The sequence below is a fragment of the Alligator mississippiensis genome, chromosome 13 (assembly GCF_030867095.1).
Source record: "Alligator mississippiensis isolate rAllMis1 chromosome 13, rAllMis1, whole genome shotgun sequence".
Lineage (NCBI taxonomy): Eukaryota > Metazoa > Chordata > Crocodylia > Alligatoridae > Alligator > Alligator mississippiensis.
Genome location: NC_081836.1, coordinates 29,409,745 through 29,426,578, shown reverse-complemented (window position 1 = coordinate 29,426,578; position 16,834 = coordinate 29,409,745). Strand labels below are relative to the sequence as shown.

The window sequence follows — 16,834 nt, the reverse complement described above, 5'->3', positions numbered from 1 at the left end:
TCGTGGAAAGGCATATCGGCTTATATAAAGAACAACTTCATCTCAGGGGACGGGGGACGTACAAAAATTGGACTAAATACAATCATGATGTCCTCATTGCACTAAACACTACAAAACCTCTATGGGACGAGGCGGCCCCCAAAAAACCCTTACCCTGGGAACCTAAGTTCCAACCTAACGAGTTAGTGTGGGTCTCGATACCCCACCCTCGCCAATCCCGTCCAGAGGTCCATAAGGGGATAATTTGTAAATCCAAGCCGTATCCAAAACACTTATTCTGTTTTATTAGAAGAAAAGCCCAACCGCCCCCTCATTCTAGCACACCATAACTGGTTAACTCGGCGCACCCCACCAACGAATGTTCCAGATAACTAAATACTGTTATAAGTCTCATCTCCTACAGGTTTTTAGGTGAGGAAATCGACGACGACGAGAAGTAAAAGGAACTACCCCGGCTCTACAGAACGTCCACCTGTGTTCACGACCGGTCCTTCGTTCCAACCAGATGGGAGAAGACAAGAGATTTCCTTCTAGAGGAATACAGGCGGTACTCGGGGTAATCTTCATCTGCCATGCCACGAGTGTTTCAGACCAAGACTCAAACACTGTGCTAACTATGCTGTCTACGTGGGCTGAGGCAACCAACACCGAGGATGGACTAACTGCGTGCATACGCTTACCTATTTCAGTTACCAGTCCAGTGTTGAGCCCCTGTGTATTTGCCTATAATGTTAGTGAGTAGTTTATAGCCAGGAATAGTGACAAACCCCGTAATATGGTTGTGGATACCCTGGTGCACCAGCAATCACTCGTAGAGCACAATTACACGTGGGCCGAAAATCTAACGATAAGGAGTATGGCGACCACAAGTTGCACAAAAACCGTTGCAAGTCTCTTGGGTGTCCCAGTAGACGACTCTCCAGTTTTAATAAACTGTTCTGAGGTTCCGTGGGGGGGTCCACTGGGCCAGGTCCGACAATTCTTTAGCGTGGGATCCGACAAAGTCCAATCCACCGTGGTTCCTAAAACTTCCGCCCGGGCCACTAACCAAAGCTACTAAGACCCCTGTTACAGGCGCTGCCCTTAATCACCGCGCCTCATTAGTTACGTGGGACGCCACCCTGACCATTAATATCTCTGACCCATTAAAATGGTCCTCATTCTTTTATCCCGTGAAGAGGGCTGCTACCCTTAGCCAGTGGTGTCATGGGTACGACCGACTGCCCCACACTACTAAACTACCCAGCGAGTTAGCCCCCGACAGGTGGAAGAAGCAAAGTTGTACTGATATCAACACCCCTGCCCCGGTTGGTTTACTATGGGCCTGTTCAGACAGGCGCCTATATACTACCCTTCCAGCCATGATAACAAATGTTAATTGTTTCTTAGCTATTGTATTACTCTGTCCTCCCTTAAGCATTAATACTTCTCACCCAGATAGCCCGACCATGCTTCGTCGCCCTAGATGCCATGCCCCAGTTTGGAGTTCTCTCCTTCAAGCCGAAAAGATTGCCGAAACAAGGCAATGGGCGGTTGAAGGTTATTTTTTCCGGGGAATAGGCATCGCTAAGGCAAGGATAGCTATAGCTGAATTAGCGGAACAAGTTGAAGGCCTAGCTAATTCTACCTCGGAAGCTTTTAAGCTTAGCAGTTACAAAGTACGTCCGCTATGACCATGCAAAACCGGCTAGCCCTAGACGCCATGCTACTTCACCACGGTGGGCTATGCCAATACCTTAATCTGTCTACAACTCACTGTTGTATTAGTATCCCTAACGTCTCCGTTCCACTAGAACAGCAAATCGAAACGATAAAAAAAAGATTGCAGCGGATACAAATAAGATCACCGGATTGGGAAAAGGGTGGTTGGCTAATATCTTTGGTTGGCTAGGATGGGATACGTCTTCTTGGCTTATGCATTTGTTAACTCCCCTTATCACTGTATTATTGCCGTTTGTTACTATCACGGTGGTTGTCTGTATGGGATGTTGTGTTTTACAAGTTATCAAAGACCGTTTTGTAAAGTTATCTGCTTTTATATATACCCATTTGCCTGAACCCCTTGACACTGATGAGTTCGTGGATGAAGTAGTCATCTGAGCGAAACCATGTATCCATTGTGCCATGAGCAAGGGGGCATGTCATACACGAGTCCTCTGAATAGTTAAGTGCTCCTGTCACAATAGATTGAGCGAGCAGCATACCCCACCCCGAGTAACTGACATTGCCACAAAATATGGGCGTGCCCCATGTCAACTACCCGGCACCTTACTTGGCAGTCCCTCATTTGATCAGCCCACAGTATAAAAGCTCGTTCAACTTCCGCCCAAGTCAGAGACCTCAGAGAACACCTCAGAGGCAAGTTGGTGGCCTGATCACCCTCCAACGTCTCCCCGTCGTCAACCTTCCAGACGTACCCCATTCCCGTTGCATGCTCACTGCGTTCACGAACTGTCGACTCATCGCGTTACGCTACCTATTACGTTACCTGTTACGTTTTCTGTCAAGTTGCCTGTTATCCGTTACCTGTAACCAAGCAATCGTTCACCACCTATGCCAGTGTCATCAGAGGCGTAAGTAAAATATTCTTGTTACCAAATACGCTGTCTCAGCCTTCTCCATCCACTCGCCTGCCTGACGATCCCATTACCGAACCGCTCTTCTGGACCGGCTTGACCGGCTCCCAGAACACTTAGCATCAGGCCCCATTGCCTATCAACACAGATTTTTATTTGATCCCCTTGTCATTTGTAAAAGCAGAGGAATTCTTCACTTTTTTTCATCCAAGCAACACTGATTGGAATTAAATTTGAGATAAAGGTTTAGAATTGTTAATTAAACTTATTTAAGCAGTATTTTATATAAATTTGTGAGAGACATATCTGGGCAATATTATAGTAAAGACAGGCCTACAGTTTTGCCATAAAAATACATATACGCATACGTTTTGATGAGGGACAAAGGAAAAGAGAAAAGAATAAACCTCTCAGAAATCAATTTTTTCTACCTGCATCACAATCCCTTGATGCGAGTCAGCATTTAGATCTCTCTATAATCAGGGGTGGGCAACTTTGGTTGGCCAGCCATTTAAGTTTTGATGAGCTGTTGAGGGCTGCATATCTAAAATCTTTCAGAAGATATCATTTTAACAAATTACAGAAAAAAAATCAAACCATATACTAAAAATCAAACATCTACTATAACATGCTTTAATTTTATTACAAAAAATATTTTTTGCCCTAATTCATGGGGTTTTGAGTATTGTATATAGATGCAATTGCATAATAGCTCAAAGTAAAGTCTTATTCTTGTACATGGTGAAGTGTACTCTTGTACCATGAACTGAACTAACGTAGTTGATGTTAATATAAAGTGTAATACTAGTGAAATGTAACCATGTTAGTTGTGTCCTGTAAGTAATTTGAAAACTCCATTGTGTATTCTTTTGCTTGACATAAGTGAATGAACTCTGTATATACAAAAAAACTAGAACTCGTGGTTCCAAAATGATACCTTTTATTAGACCAACTGGAAAATAGCAAGAAAATTGTCCTTTTCTGCAAGCTTTCAGGATCAAAGTCCCATCATCAGGCTCTGGGAAAAGTGTAGATGGTACAAGATGGTAAAAAGTCCCCATAGGTAGGAAATAAACTTAATTTTTGGTAGGAAATAAACTTAAAAATGAAAAATATGAAAAAAAATGAAAAATGAAAAAAAAAAAATGAAGTTTATTTCCTACCTATGGGGACTTTTTACCATCTTGCACCATCTACACTTTTCCCAGAGCCTGATGACAGGACTTTGCTCCCGAAAGCTTGCAGAAAAGGACAATTTTCTTGCCATTTTCCAGTTGGTCTAATAAAAGGTATCATTTTGGAACCACGAGTTCTAGTTTTTTGTATGTCTTTTTGTCTCAGACCAACATGGCTACCAAGTACACCCCTGAACTCTGTATGCCCTTTTTTGAATGAGTGTATGTGAAAGGGTGAATGGTGAAAGAGTGTCTAACTTTGCGGACAATACTGAATTGTGGGGTGAAACATACACTCCGGAGGATAGGGAATAATTGCAGGCAGACCTGGACAGGTTAGAAAAGTGGGCAGTACACGATAAGATGCAGTACAACAAGGCCCAGTGCAGAGTGCTGCACCTAGGGTGCAAAAATATCCAGCACACCTACTGGCTGGGAAGTGACCCTTTCAGCAGCACAGAAGCAGAAAGGGATCTCGGAGTCATAGTGGACTCCAAGATGAATGAGTCGTCAGTGTGACAAAATCATCAGCAAAGCTAACCACACTTTATCATGCATCAGCAGATGCATGACAAATAGATCCAAGGAGGTGATGCTTCCCCTCTATGTGGTATTGGTCAGACTGCAGTTGGAGCACTGCGTTCAGTTTTGGGCACTACTTCAAGAAAGATGTCGATAGACTCAAGAGGGTCCAGAAGAGGGCTGCTCATATGGTTAGGGGCTTACAGGACAAGCCCTATGAGGAGAGACTGAGGGACCTGGACCACTTCAACCTCTGCAAGAGAAGGCTGAGAGCTGATCTTGTGGTCACCTACAAATTCTTTAGGGGGTCACAGCAAGGGATCGGAGATGCTCTGTTTACCAGGGCGCCTCTTGGGGTAAGAAGGAACAATGGTCACAAACTGACAGAGAGCAGATTTAGGCTAGATATCAGGAAAAACTTCTTCACAGTAAGGATGGCCAAAATTTGGAATGGGCTTCCAAGGGAGGAGGTGCTTTCTCCTACCTTGGGGGGTCTTCAAGAAAAGGCTGGATAGGCATCTGGCTGGGGTCATCTGACCCCAGCACTCTTTCCTGACTAGGCAGGGGGCTGGACTCGATGATCTGTTGAGGTCCCTTCTGACCCTAGATAGATTCATGAATCTATGAATTGTGGGGGAGTTGAGGGAAGTGTTTGGGTGTGTAGGGGGTGTGGAGTGGGTGTATGGGTTGGTTGGGGAGGGTGGGGGGGGGTATGTGTGTAGAGGGTGAGTATGCATGTGTGGGGGAGAGGCTGCCCATTTACTAGGCCCCATGAACCTGAAGGTGGGACAAAGGGCAGGGGGAATCAGGGGCACGTACAGCAGAGCTCACCTGGGTGCTGTGGTGCAGGTGTGGTCCATCCCCTGCCCATCTGGCCTGTGACTGTCCCTGAAGTGCACCACATGGGGCTCAACCCCACCCGCTCCCTCCCAAAGCAGCCCACACCATGCTCCTGCCCATGCCCGCCAATGGCACAGTCCCAGCCCTGGCCAGTGAGTACAGCTTCCTGGCAGGGCTGCTGCTGCAGCTGCCCAGCTACTATTCAGCTCCCCCCGCTCCAGCGGCTCCTCCTTCTCTTGCCCCTACTGCACTGCTTTGGGCAGCGGGTAGCACAAGCAAGTGGCAGCAGCCGTGGGGACACATACTGAGCACATGTCCAGCTGGGCAGGCGGGGGGAAGCTGCAGCTGGACAGCTCTTATCCAAGTGTGCGAGACTCCAGATCCAGCTCCTGGCCACCTTCTACTCACTCCACCTGCCTAGCACAGTGAGCAGCCACCTGTGGGCAGCCAAGTGGGTGGAACGTAGCTGCGCCAGGAAGCTGTGCATGCTGGCCAGAGCCAAAGCGACTGAAGATGAAAGCATGGCACAGGCTGTCCCAAGCAGGAGCGGGCAGAGCTCAGCCCCATGTGGAGCACCACAGGAACAGCTACAGGCTGGATACAATCAACTGGTGGGCTGGATCTGGCCCACGGGCTATATTTTGCTCACCCCTGTTCTATATAGCCACATGGCTCTCATCACCACAATATGAGATGCCCATTAACTTAAAAATAGAACTTCCCTTTTTTCTTCACAGCTGTTAAGAAAAAAGTATGACTGGGATGTTCATTTGAGTATGTCTGAGTTGGTATATTATACCCATCAGAATACACCTTGGCACCCACTGAGCTAGCTCAATCTGTCAACGAGATGGCTCCTGGCTGATGGGGAAACATGCATCATCGCCCTCCCTCACCCTTCACTACCAAACCCAGATCATGGTGCACAAGCAAGGATGTTCAACCAACCCAAGGCAGGTTGGCTTCCACTGTACAGGGATGAAGAAGGTAGATGATGAATCTGAATCCCAGTCTGAAGAAAGAGAAAGCAAGCAATTTAAAAACTGCTCTTTCCAGTTCTGCTTCAGATACTTCATAAACCAGACTCTACCCCATCTAGCTACTTATTCTTAACTGAATAATACTGAATGCTTGCCCAGAAAGGAATTATTGTTATTACTATTAATTATTTGCATTACTGCAGTGCTGACAAGCCTTAGTCATTGACCAGGACTCTGCTAGTCACACTACAAAAAGAAAACACCCTACCCCAAAAAGATTACAGTCTAATGAGTTTACTTCCCCTGCCCAGGGTAATGAATGTCAAATCTTTACAATACAGTTACTGATATTAACACAAAACGTAACATGACTGGGCACTGTACCAGTGACTAATTAAATGGAAAATGTTACATTTATCTCACAATATATTAATTACACAACAAGCTGTAACATGCCACTCATTTGCCCAATTTATCAGGTGATAAAATGGCAAACTAGCCACAAAGATGTTTCACATTTAATGTCTCATACTTTAATTAGAATGTGCGGTATGTGAAAACCCTGCAGTGCAGCCAGTATCAAGCTACACCACATGAGTTTACAGGTGCTAGGGAGGGGGAGCCAATGGGCTCCCCCTACTCAGTAAATTTAAAGGCCTGCAGTGCATCCCTATGCTGGGTTCCCCCAACCTGGCACCTGTAAACCTGCGAGGTACAACCCAGCCCTGGAATATACCATGAGGCTTTATACTGGTGGGCAGGAGCCAGGAATCAGGCTCCCTGGGTGCTAGCAAATTGAAAGGGCATGGTGGGAAGCACACCATTGGGGACTGGTCCCTGATATTGTGCTCCCTGTAGCACTCTTTGGACATGTGCAAGCATGATTGTATCTGATTCATTTTATACTGGATCCCCTCAAAAATAAATCACACATTCTGCCATGTATGATTGTGATTTCTGGGGTCCAGGGTAAAGTCTATCAGATCCCAATCACACAAGTAACTTAACATCTGCCAGAAGCCTTACTTTACTCATGTAAAGAGAAAGAAAGGAAAGAAATATTTTACTATCACAATATGATTGCTGATGCATGAATTTGAAAATGCTGCATTTCCAGGAAACTGGGTTTTTTGTTTGCTTGTTGTTTTTAATAAAAGTGTGGTTTTGGCTTCTTTATTACCTTCAGCATTGCATTTTTATCATAACTTATAATCAAGTTGTCCACTTTGAACCATATTTAATTTATAGCTCTGATAAGAGGGATGGAAGATGGATGAAAGAAGTTTAATATTTGATCTTCACTCTCATTGTATCACCATCCTCTTATAGGCAGTCTCACATAACTTTTTATTCCTGATCAGTTAGAAGCTAACATATGAACCAGCTGAAACAAAATAAATGAGAAATGGAATAGTTACACGGGGGGGGGGGAGAATCTATATTCACTGGAAATTTCTCAGTATTTTTCAAGAAATATCACTGTTTCAAATATTTTTCCAGGACCTACAGCTACTCTGTTACAAGCCTAAGAGGATATTAAAAATAATGTGGCCTAATAGAAGCAAAATGCAAGAGACAAGTTGACAGCATTCTCTAAACACAAAGCTTGTGCTGCTCATTCTCTGGGTGAAATTCGATGCACCCATCTCTTCTATTCACTCTCAGTCAAGCCACTGCCTGCAGCCATCATGAGCAGGTGATGAAAATAAAGACAGATGTTGTACACAGAAGCCTGCGAAGTAAGTCTGTATTTTATGGTTGCCAGTTATTCTGAACCATTAATACTGGAAGAGATCTGCATGTAGTTATCAGTAGAGCATGATGAGCAAAGCCTTTCTTTATCCGCTGTCTACTGTCCCTGAATGTTTTTCAGATTGATGGTATGAGATCACCATCAATCTGCAGAAATTCCCAGCAACCAACTATCTGTGTAGTCAGATTACAGGGCGAGGGAGGAGTAAATGCTGTCCTAGACTGAGGTTCTTATCACCGAGACAGAAAAGGAAAAAAGGTCACAAGGAAGACAGCAGCCAGCTCTGAACACATAGATTAGTTGTAACCTGAGAGAGAAACTTTTAGTCCCCTAGATAAATTATAATAAGGAATTTAGTGCATGTTGTGAGGAGGTATTTAAAGTCTCTCTGAACAGGACAGTCAGGCCAGATTTACTATGGTATTTAGGTGCCTAAAATATAAACAGGAATGTAATGGATTTTAAAATCCCAACCTATATATGCAAGTGTCCAAAGGCACATTCCTTGGACACTGACCTGGCTGTAGTAATGCCAAGCCAGCAGTCCCCAAACAGGATCTAATAATACATTTATACACTTCTCCCCAAAGGGCTACATAAACACTTGCAAACGAGCAATGGAGACATTGTGACTCATCTACCCACAAAATGTGGGGGAGAAAACGGGAATAAGGACTTCTAAATAGGACTGACTGAAATTACAACAAAACACTTCAGAATAGTAGGGTTTTTTAATTAGTTTTTAGAAGTGACAAGGCATGGTGACCACTAGCACAGGCTCAGTCACTCACCATGTAAACCACTGAAAATGTATTCTGCCCAGGACACATAAGGAGTCTGGAAGAAGTCACAAAACTAACCCAATGGAAATAACACCATATGGCAGCTTCAGTACGCTTGAAAGAGATAAGTGAATGACATATATCATACTACATGCCAACTGAGGAACTGCACTGACCAGTGAGGGCCAGGACTGACAGGGACTGCAGAGGTAGGAGAAATCTTTAATACTCCAACACATGGATGTCAGAGATTGAATTAAAGAGCAGTGAACAACAGCTGAGTTCTTAGCAGCTATTTCAAACCAAACCCCTAAAGTTGAAAGGAAAGGCTAAAACTAACCCATATTTAGCTAATGCATACAAAACTTTTCAGCTAGCTTGGAAGTTTATTGGCTTACCAGGAAGGGAACTGTATTATTTAGAAATAATAAGTCACAGCTGCAGAGATTGCTCATTTAAAATCAATATAGATTTCTTTATGGAGATTTTCCAATGCATGCTGCTTCTAAATCTTGAACTCCTTTAGTGCAGAGAGGGAAGCACAAAAACCTTGCACTAGGAAGTAAAATCTGTTTGCTCAGATGTGCCAGTTTGGATTCTGTTGATTCCAACAAGGGACTTTAAATGGTACTCATAAGAGAGGAAGGTGTTATGACACTTTCTCTTCCTAAAATTTCAAGAAACCTATGTGCTTTCGAAGCATTTTTTAAATATCTCTTGTACTCAACTAAGTTGGTCAACACTCAAGGATGTAGACAAAGGAAACAATTACAGTGATAAGATGAAAGGATGGGAAGACAGCTGAATCTTCTTCAACTGGTCCATTTGTCCATCCTATCCTATGGCGACCAGAGACTTAACCACAATTTACCACCTTCTCCTATTCAGAGATAAAATCACTGAGATTCAACTTTACTTTCATGAAATAAGAGCTCATAAACAATGCAATTACTTAGATCTGATGACATGCACTAACAACCAGTGAGTCTATCCCCAACAACATATGTGCTTGAAAGACAAAGAATGGTTAGTTCATCCATGATCTAAATCGCTCATGAAGTGAACCTGGGATAACAAAAGCTTGTGGTCTATAGACTAATTAAGATATATAAGGGTGCATATCTACCCTGCCTTCTGACTAACTTCAGACTAACATGGCTAACTACATCCTTCTAAACTGCAATCAGGAGAAGAAACTCCTTGATCCCATCAATATGAAACATGAATGGTGCATGCACCTGGCAGCTGCAGGGGCATGGCTACACTGGCAGTGGTGGGAGCGTGGCAGCAGGGAGCTCCCGCAGACACTGCTGGCACTGTCAGCAGGGGGACGGGAGTTGGGGTAGTGAGCGCCGACCATGGGTCGGTGACCACCTGCAGGCGCCGCCGGCAGTGGTGACAGCAGCCAGGGGTGATCATGGACTGCCCACAGACACTGCACTGTCAGCAGCGCCTTTTTGCAGGGGGTGCACCACCACACACAGGGGGTACATGTGCACCCCTACACGTCACCCCTGATTTGAAACCAATCCACAGATTTTCCTATCAAAAGTTAGCTAATTTACAGATGGTGTGCAGTTTAAGTGCACATTTTAAAATTATTTTAAAGTCTCTCTCCTAATGCCACTAATCTTAGGTCAAAAGCAAAAACAGATGGAGCATTCAGAAAATTAAGTGCCATATTTTCTCACATATAAACACCATGCTCCCCCCCCCCCCCCCCCAAACACACACACGCACTCATGCCCCTTGTTTTTTGAAAGGCAGAATGAAGAAAAAAACATTTTTATGGACCAGGAAAAGCTAGTCCAAGCTAGTGCTGGAGACAGCATGTGCTCCATGCTCCCTGCCCTGGTCCAGAACAGGGCCCCAAGCAGAGCCATAACTGCAACTGGAAGGTAAGCAATGGTAACACAGGGGGCAGGCAACAGGGGAGAGGAGGTACAGAGGGCAGGCAGCAAGCAACAGCAGGCAGTGGGGGTAACAGGTGCTGGTGAGAAGCAGGCATTAGGGAGCACAGGCACAAGCATGAACTTAGTGGAGGGGAGACTCGTGCCAAACAGGCAGGGGGCAAGTGACCCTCTAATGATTAGATTCTAGACACAGAAAATTAAAACAAATTTATACATTTTCTATGTCTAGAATCTAATCATTGGGAGGCTGCCTTGAATTCAAAGTCATATTGGATTCGAGTAAATATGGGATTTGCATTAAGACTTTCAAAGTTAACATGTTCAGCTTTTCTGCACAATCATGAGCTCTAAAACCGTAGCCTTCATTAAACTTCATCTTCACCCCTCAAATTCACACATTATCACATAACTCAAGCAAAAAGGATTTTAAAGAAAACACTAAATATTGTGAATCCAGTCATAAAAGACACACAAGAGTTGGCACACTGCCTAGTTTCACAGAAGCTTGTTTTCAATCTATTTATCTCGTTACATTTCAGAAGAAGAGGAATACATATTGAGTTAATCCATATCAAAAGCTTTATATAGTTTTTAGAAAGTAAAGATCTATTTAACTTTGGGCAGATACTGTTTTAAAAACTCATATTATCTCCTTAGACTGAGAAAGAATGTGCTCTTTTGTAGAGAAAAAAATATTGTTTTAAGCTGTTAATGACTACAGTTTCAAAGCATGTCATAAAACTGTCCTGTTTGTAAACAACATGTTCTTATACAGCTGTTTGGTGATATTAAGAGGAGCACAATACATTATGGATGCTTTACAGAATGCTCTCTCCTTTTGTTTTTAGCTAATTTTGCATTAATAAAAATCAAGATAATTAAAATCAAGGGATTTTTCTGATGGGACATTACAGAGAAAAGTGACAGGACACAGATTCTTATCTTCAACCACCCAGCTACATAACATCTATGCACATCATGATGTGAGAATATAGATGATTTTTACTTTTGATACCGTCTCCTGATTGTAGAGTTCTCTATAATGCTCATGGATCTTGACCACTGCATTTCAAGTAACCCACCATTTTCTAAGTTTCCATGAAAGAGGTGTCTAGGAAGCAGGTTCAAGTTACATGGGAGTGGTAAAGAAGGGCTTTAACACCCTGTTGAAATTAGCTTGCAGGGTAAGGGACTGGGGTGTGGGTACTGGTTTGCTATAAAAAGCATGATTTCTATTACTTGTACCTGCAAACATTTTTTTCTTCATTTTCATTCAGCTATGCCTAAGGATGATAGTGATTACAATAGTTCTGTCAGAAGCTTTTACTTTTAATCTTGGGAAACAGCATTTTGCTAAGGTTGCTCTCTCTTGCTGCAGGAAACCTAATCATTGACATTGAGCTCAGTATAAATGAAGGACCAAATTCAGGGGCAGTTAAGTCAAAGGCAAAACTCCAACTGACTTCAATGGTGCAGGATCAGACCCCACAGCTCCTTTCTCCCTGTACTCTGGCTTGCTCCCATTGCTGCACTTTCAGAAGTGATTGTTTCACAATTCCAAAATATTGGATATATGGAAAGGAAAACACTAGTTTCCATTAAAAAAAACAAACAACTAAAAACTGCTCTTCTGAATAAGGTTTGACCAGCATAAGCTTCAACAGAAATGTGCTAATCCAGGAACAAGGAGGAAGACCTCAACCCCTCCCTGCAAAGATTTTACAAGCATTCTAAAGAAGTTAGATTCATTTTTCAACCACTACATAAATTTGTAAGAATTTATAAAACCCAGTTAATAGCACATTAATAAACAATTGAAATTAATTTGTCAAAACAAAGGACTACTGCTCATTCACTTGCTCCTACTTGGAAACTTTAGTAGTTGAAAAGAAATCTGCCAGTTATTAGTGCAAGTTAGTGATATTCTTTTACACAATTATTCCACATACAAAAAGAATGTTTCTTATTAAATATTCCACTCTGCTTTACATCATCCTTGAGTTCAAGAACCATTTGCATGAATTATCTCCCTGTTGGTAACTTATCAAATCAGACTCAAGAGATTCTCATCCTCTTTTATTTCTTAATCTACAGAAAGGTCAACCATGCTTCATCATGGACTTGGATTAAGGGACAATCATTGGGTTGTTTTGTGGGCTATGGTAATACTAATATGGTGGGTTTCTTCCCCAGGACCCCCTTACTCTTATTCACGCAATGCTGCTTCCAAGAGGGTACAAGGCAAGCTCCGCTGCCCCTGGAAAGGCTTGGAATGGAACCTATAGGGGCTTAAGGAGCTCCTCTTGGATCAAACAATGACAAGGTCAGAGGCAGCAAAGAAGGGAGCTGGTCTTTTTCTCCAAGGGCCTTGCTGAGTCTTGGTGACCCAGAATTTTTGCTTCTCTTACTTCAGAGGGAACTCTTGCCCCTTATGATCCATTTCCAGGTTGCTCCCCAGGAGCTGAGAAGCACTATTCCTACATGGTTCAGATAAGACTGGAATGAGACACCAGCATCCAGATAACCCTATACTTTAGTTAGGAGAAACCATGCAATTAAGACTCAAAATGTAGGTATTGAAAAAATAAATATAGAAAATCAGACTTGCAGAGGCTGCTTTTATTTCAAATGAACAGCTTATTGTTTAGATTTAAAAGCAATATGTTACTACACTAGCACAACAAAAGGCAGCCAACTACTGTATTTAAGTCAAGCTAAGTGATATTTTAAATATGAAGATTTTTTTTTTATTTAATCATAAGCTAATAAGTAGCAGCATGTTTCATGCATTTCTTTTCCCAACTAAATGCTTCAAATTCACAGGATCTTGGTCACTGTTTAGTCTCCTCTTTCTTAAGCAGACAAAAAGTTTAATAGCAGGAAACCTAAGGGAGCCTTCACCAAATACTGTAGAACTACCGGAGCATTTTCTTTATTCATGTTGATCTGCATTGGATCTTGCCTGCACAGCTAATAAAACCCTGGATTCTGGGACAAGGGGAAAGCCCATTTTCTTGTGAATCTTTTCTCTTTCTCACTGTGAGAAAGTGACAAATCACCAGGAGGCGATTGCAAAGTTTGTAGGATCATGGTTATAGCAATAACAGTAAGAGGATACAGCTAAGGATCTGGAAAAACACAACCAGGAATATGTCAGATACCAACTGAGACAGAAGACACTTAAACATACAACACGACTATGACGAGCGGACAGCTGTAGAACAAGGTGTTTCTCTAGGATGGCACGTCAGGATTATGTCTCCCTATTGCATTACAAGCTGCTTTGGCATCACCAACGCTTTTTCCAGTCCTGCTCACAGCCCACACTGCCTGCTACTGTGATGTAGCAAAAAAACCAAAACCAAAAATTTGCTGCTGGGGAAAGGAGCAAGGAGTTGAACAGTCTTTTATTTGAAAGGCCACAACGAACCCAAAGACAGGAGAGGCAGGTTTAACGCAGGCTCGGCCTATGGCCTGTCCAGACATCTCCAGCTTTGGGCTTCACCAGGGCTAAGGCCACAAGCAGCTTTGGCCCGGCCCGGCCCACCCTGCTGCAAACCCCCTCCGGGATGTCGCGCCCCGGGGGCCACTCGGGGAAGCACCAAAGTGCTTTTCCAGCCCCCCGAGCGTTTGCCTCGGGCCCGACGGGCACAGCGGTGGCGAGGAACCGCGGCCCGGCGCCTCCTCAGGCAGGGCCGGGGTGCCCCAGGCCGTGGTGGCCCGGGATGTACAGGCCCGGCGGGGGCAGGCGATGGATGGCGGGGCGGGGCGGGGATGTGAGGGCCCCGGGCGGCGGCGCCGTGGGGCCGGCTCTGCCCAGCTCTCCCGGCCGCGCGGGCGGCGCTCACCTCCTCGGCCTGCTTGCGCAGCGCCTTCTCGCGCTCGTACTGCGTGAGCAGCTGCTCGTTGTCCTCCCGCAGCAGCTCCAGCTCCACCTCGTGCTCCTGGTTGTCGGTGAGCACCGAGTCCAGGTTCTCCAGCACCGTCACCACGAGCGGCATCAGCTCCTTCACCACCTCCTCGTCGTAGCAGCGGATGAGCCGCTCGAACTCGCGGTAGATGCTGTTGGCCAGGCCCGACACCCGCTCCGACATCACGGAGCCCGAGCAGTAGTCGTCCCCCGGGTACCCGCCCACGCCGCCATCGTCCAGCTGGATCTCCAGCATCCTGCCGCGCTGCGAGGCCGAGGCCGAGGGCCAGTACCGCCGCCGCCCAGGCACCTGCTCCGGCCGCCGCCTCACTCGGATGCTGCCGCTGCGGCCGGGCTCTGCCCATCCTCCTCCTTCTCCTCCTCCGCCAATGGGCGCTCCCGGCGCCGCCTCCTGCTGCCGCGTCCGCCCCAGTCACGCACGGCCCGGCGCTGAGGGGTCACCCCGCCGGGTAATAACCATCCCCCCGGAAGGCCCGGCTGTGCCGGGGGTCGCGGGGCAGTCTCCTGCGCCATTAGGGGGGCATCTCCCCTGGGCCGAGGCGGTCCTCTTCTCTGATGGTTCCCAAACCAGGCACCCGCTGGCCTGGTACTCTATAGCTCCCAGCAAAACCAAACTCTCTGTCCCCAAGCCGGGACTTGAGTTTAATCCCTGCCCAAGGGTTCATCCTGTATAATGTAGATAATTTGCAGGGCACCTCACGTTTAAGTATCTAGTTGCCAGTCAGATGCGGTGTCTATGGGTAACCCACAGATGCACTGCAGGGACAACCTCCTGGACCCCGGTCTTCACGGCCTTTACCCCCAGGGCTGAAGAATCACCCACAATGAAGGGGTTTGCACAAAATGCATGAGGCGGAGCAGAGAGTTACCTGTGCTTGAAGTCTGGAGGGTGCAGAGTGGGGAGGGCCGGTGCAGAGAACAACCCCCTCCCACAGTCACGGCGGATATATTCCAGCATCTTTATACAAGCAGCAAAGACAGGATGGGAACACATCTCCTCTGTGCCCTGTATACCTGTGTTAATGATGAAGACAGTCTCATTAAAGCCTGAATCCCATATTTTGGTCCCCAATTTACCCCACTAAATTTACCCCAGCTGAAATACAAATCCAACTCAAAGCTGTAGCATTATCAGAGGCTTGGATTCATTCTATCCCTTTCTAAAGAAAGGGGATCTATTCATTGTGAATAAACTGTCACAAATTGGTTCATTCTTAGTTTACATTTTTATGTTAGTCACATTTAACAGATATATATTATCTAAATTAGATGTGGTGCCACTGGCAACATGCTGGATTACATTTGCGACCTGGTGGCAAGTCTGTAAAAAGCGAAGTTTTTAACAACATTTGAACTTGAGAAGTGAGGTATTTGTATGACATCCTCAAACAAATCTTCATGCTACAATGGGTCTTCAGTGGGAAGAGCAGGTACTCTGGCTCTTTGAAAAAAAAATCAGGCTACCTGGAGGCATGTCCAGACTGTCTCCAAGCTGAGCCTGACAGCACTGCTGAAGAGCACAACCCACCTGCTCACTCCTGTTCTGTGCACACAAAATCCTGTCAATGAGGCAATATAGCTGCTTTAGAGAATATGCCATTGAGCATGCCTGAGACAGAGTGCCAAAAGACAGCTCAGTTGCCTAAAGCCTCTAGGTTGCCTAATTTTTAGAACCTGGCACATGTGGAGTGGGAGCGAGCAGGTGGGATACGCTCCCCAACCTACTGGTTCCTGGGCAAGGCACTGAGGCAGCTTAGACAAACCCTTGTCTTAATGCATCTTAAGGAGTTTAATTTAGGCATGCAAATTTGAACACTCTACCATTTGTATTTTCAAACATTATATATTTTCACAATGAAGCCATAATTATTACAAACAATGAAAGGAGAAAATGGCCTCCTTGGATACAGGCAAGTCAACCAACTAAATCAAGGGAGGAAAATCTTTAAAGACAAACGCCATTGAGCCAAAAGGACCAGCATAGCCAGAAAGCAGTTAACTTCTAGGTGTAGAATCTTTTCTTCATTAGTGCAATTAAGAAGCACAGCTGCAAGGTGGGTCCAGAAGCCATAAATTGTATTGCTCTAGTTTGTCTAATACATTTATTGCCAGTTTGGAGAGATTGTGACGTATCAAGAAGGTGACTCACTTCTCCAGCATTCTCAAGTTCTTGCTGTTGTGTTTAGAGCATTCCCTCTTGGTCCACTTTTTGCAGGGTATTGCTTTTAATGGGTGTTGCCTCGCATGTTCTTAGGTGTGAAATAAGAGAGTCTGAAATATCAAGGACATGCTTACTATTCTTCATAAGCAGAGAGACAAATGAGTTAAATACCATAGGAAAGGCATGTTTGAACTTCCAAGA

At 44.9% G+C, this 16,834-nt stretch overlaps 1 protein-coding gene across 22 annotated transcripts in view; it reads right to left on the bottom strand.

The window, feature by feature from the left end:
- Positions 1 to 14,829, bottom strand: part of MAPK8IP3 (mitogen-activated protein kinase 8 interacting protein 3) — a 132,092-nt gene extending 117,263 nt beyond the window's left edge. For 11 of the 22 annotated variants that reach the window (XM_059716368.1, XM_059716369.1, XM_059716363.1 and 8 more), the window contains exon 1: positions 14,390 to 14,828. In XM_059716368.1, the coding sequence (XP_059572351.1) occupies positions 14,390 to 14,707 (318 nt within the window). In that variant the 5' untranslated portion in view covers positions 14,708 to 14,828. Of the gene's footprint in view, positions 1 to 14,389 lie in introns of all 22 variants that reach the window. The other 11 variants (XM_059716356.1, XM_059716364.1, XM_059716358.1 and 8 more) reach the window with 2 other exon arrangements.
- Between the last annotated feature and the right edge of the window lie 2,005 nt (positions 14,830 to 16,834).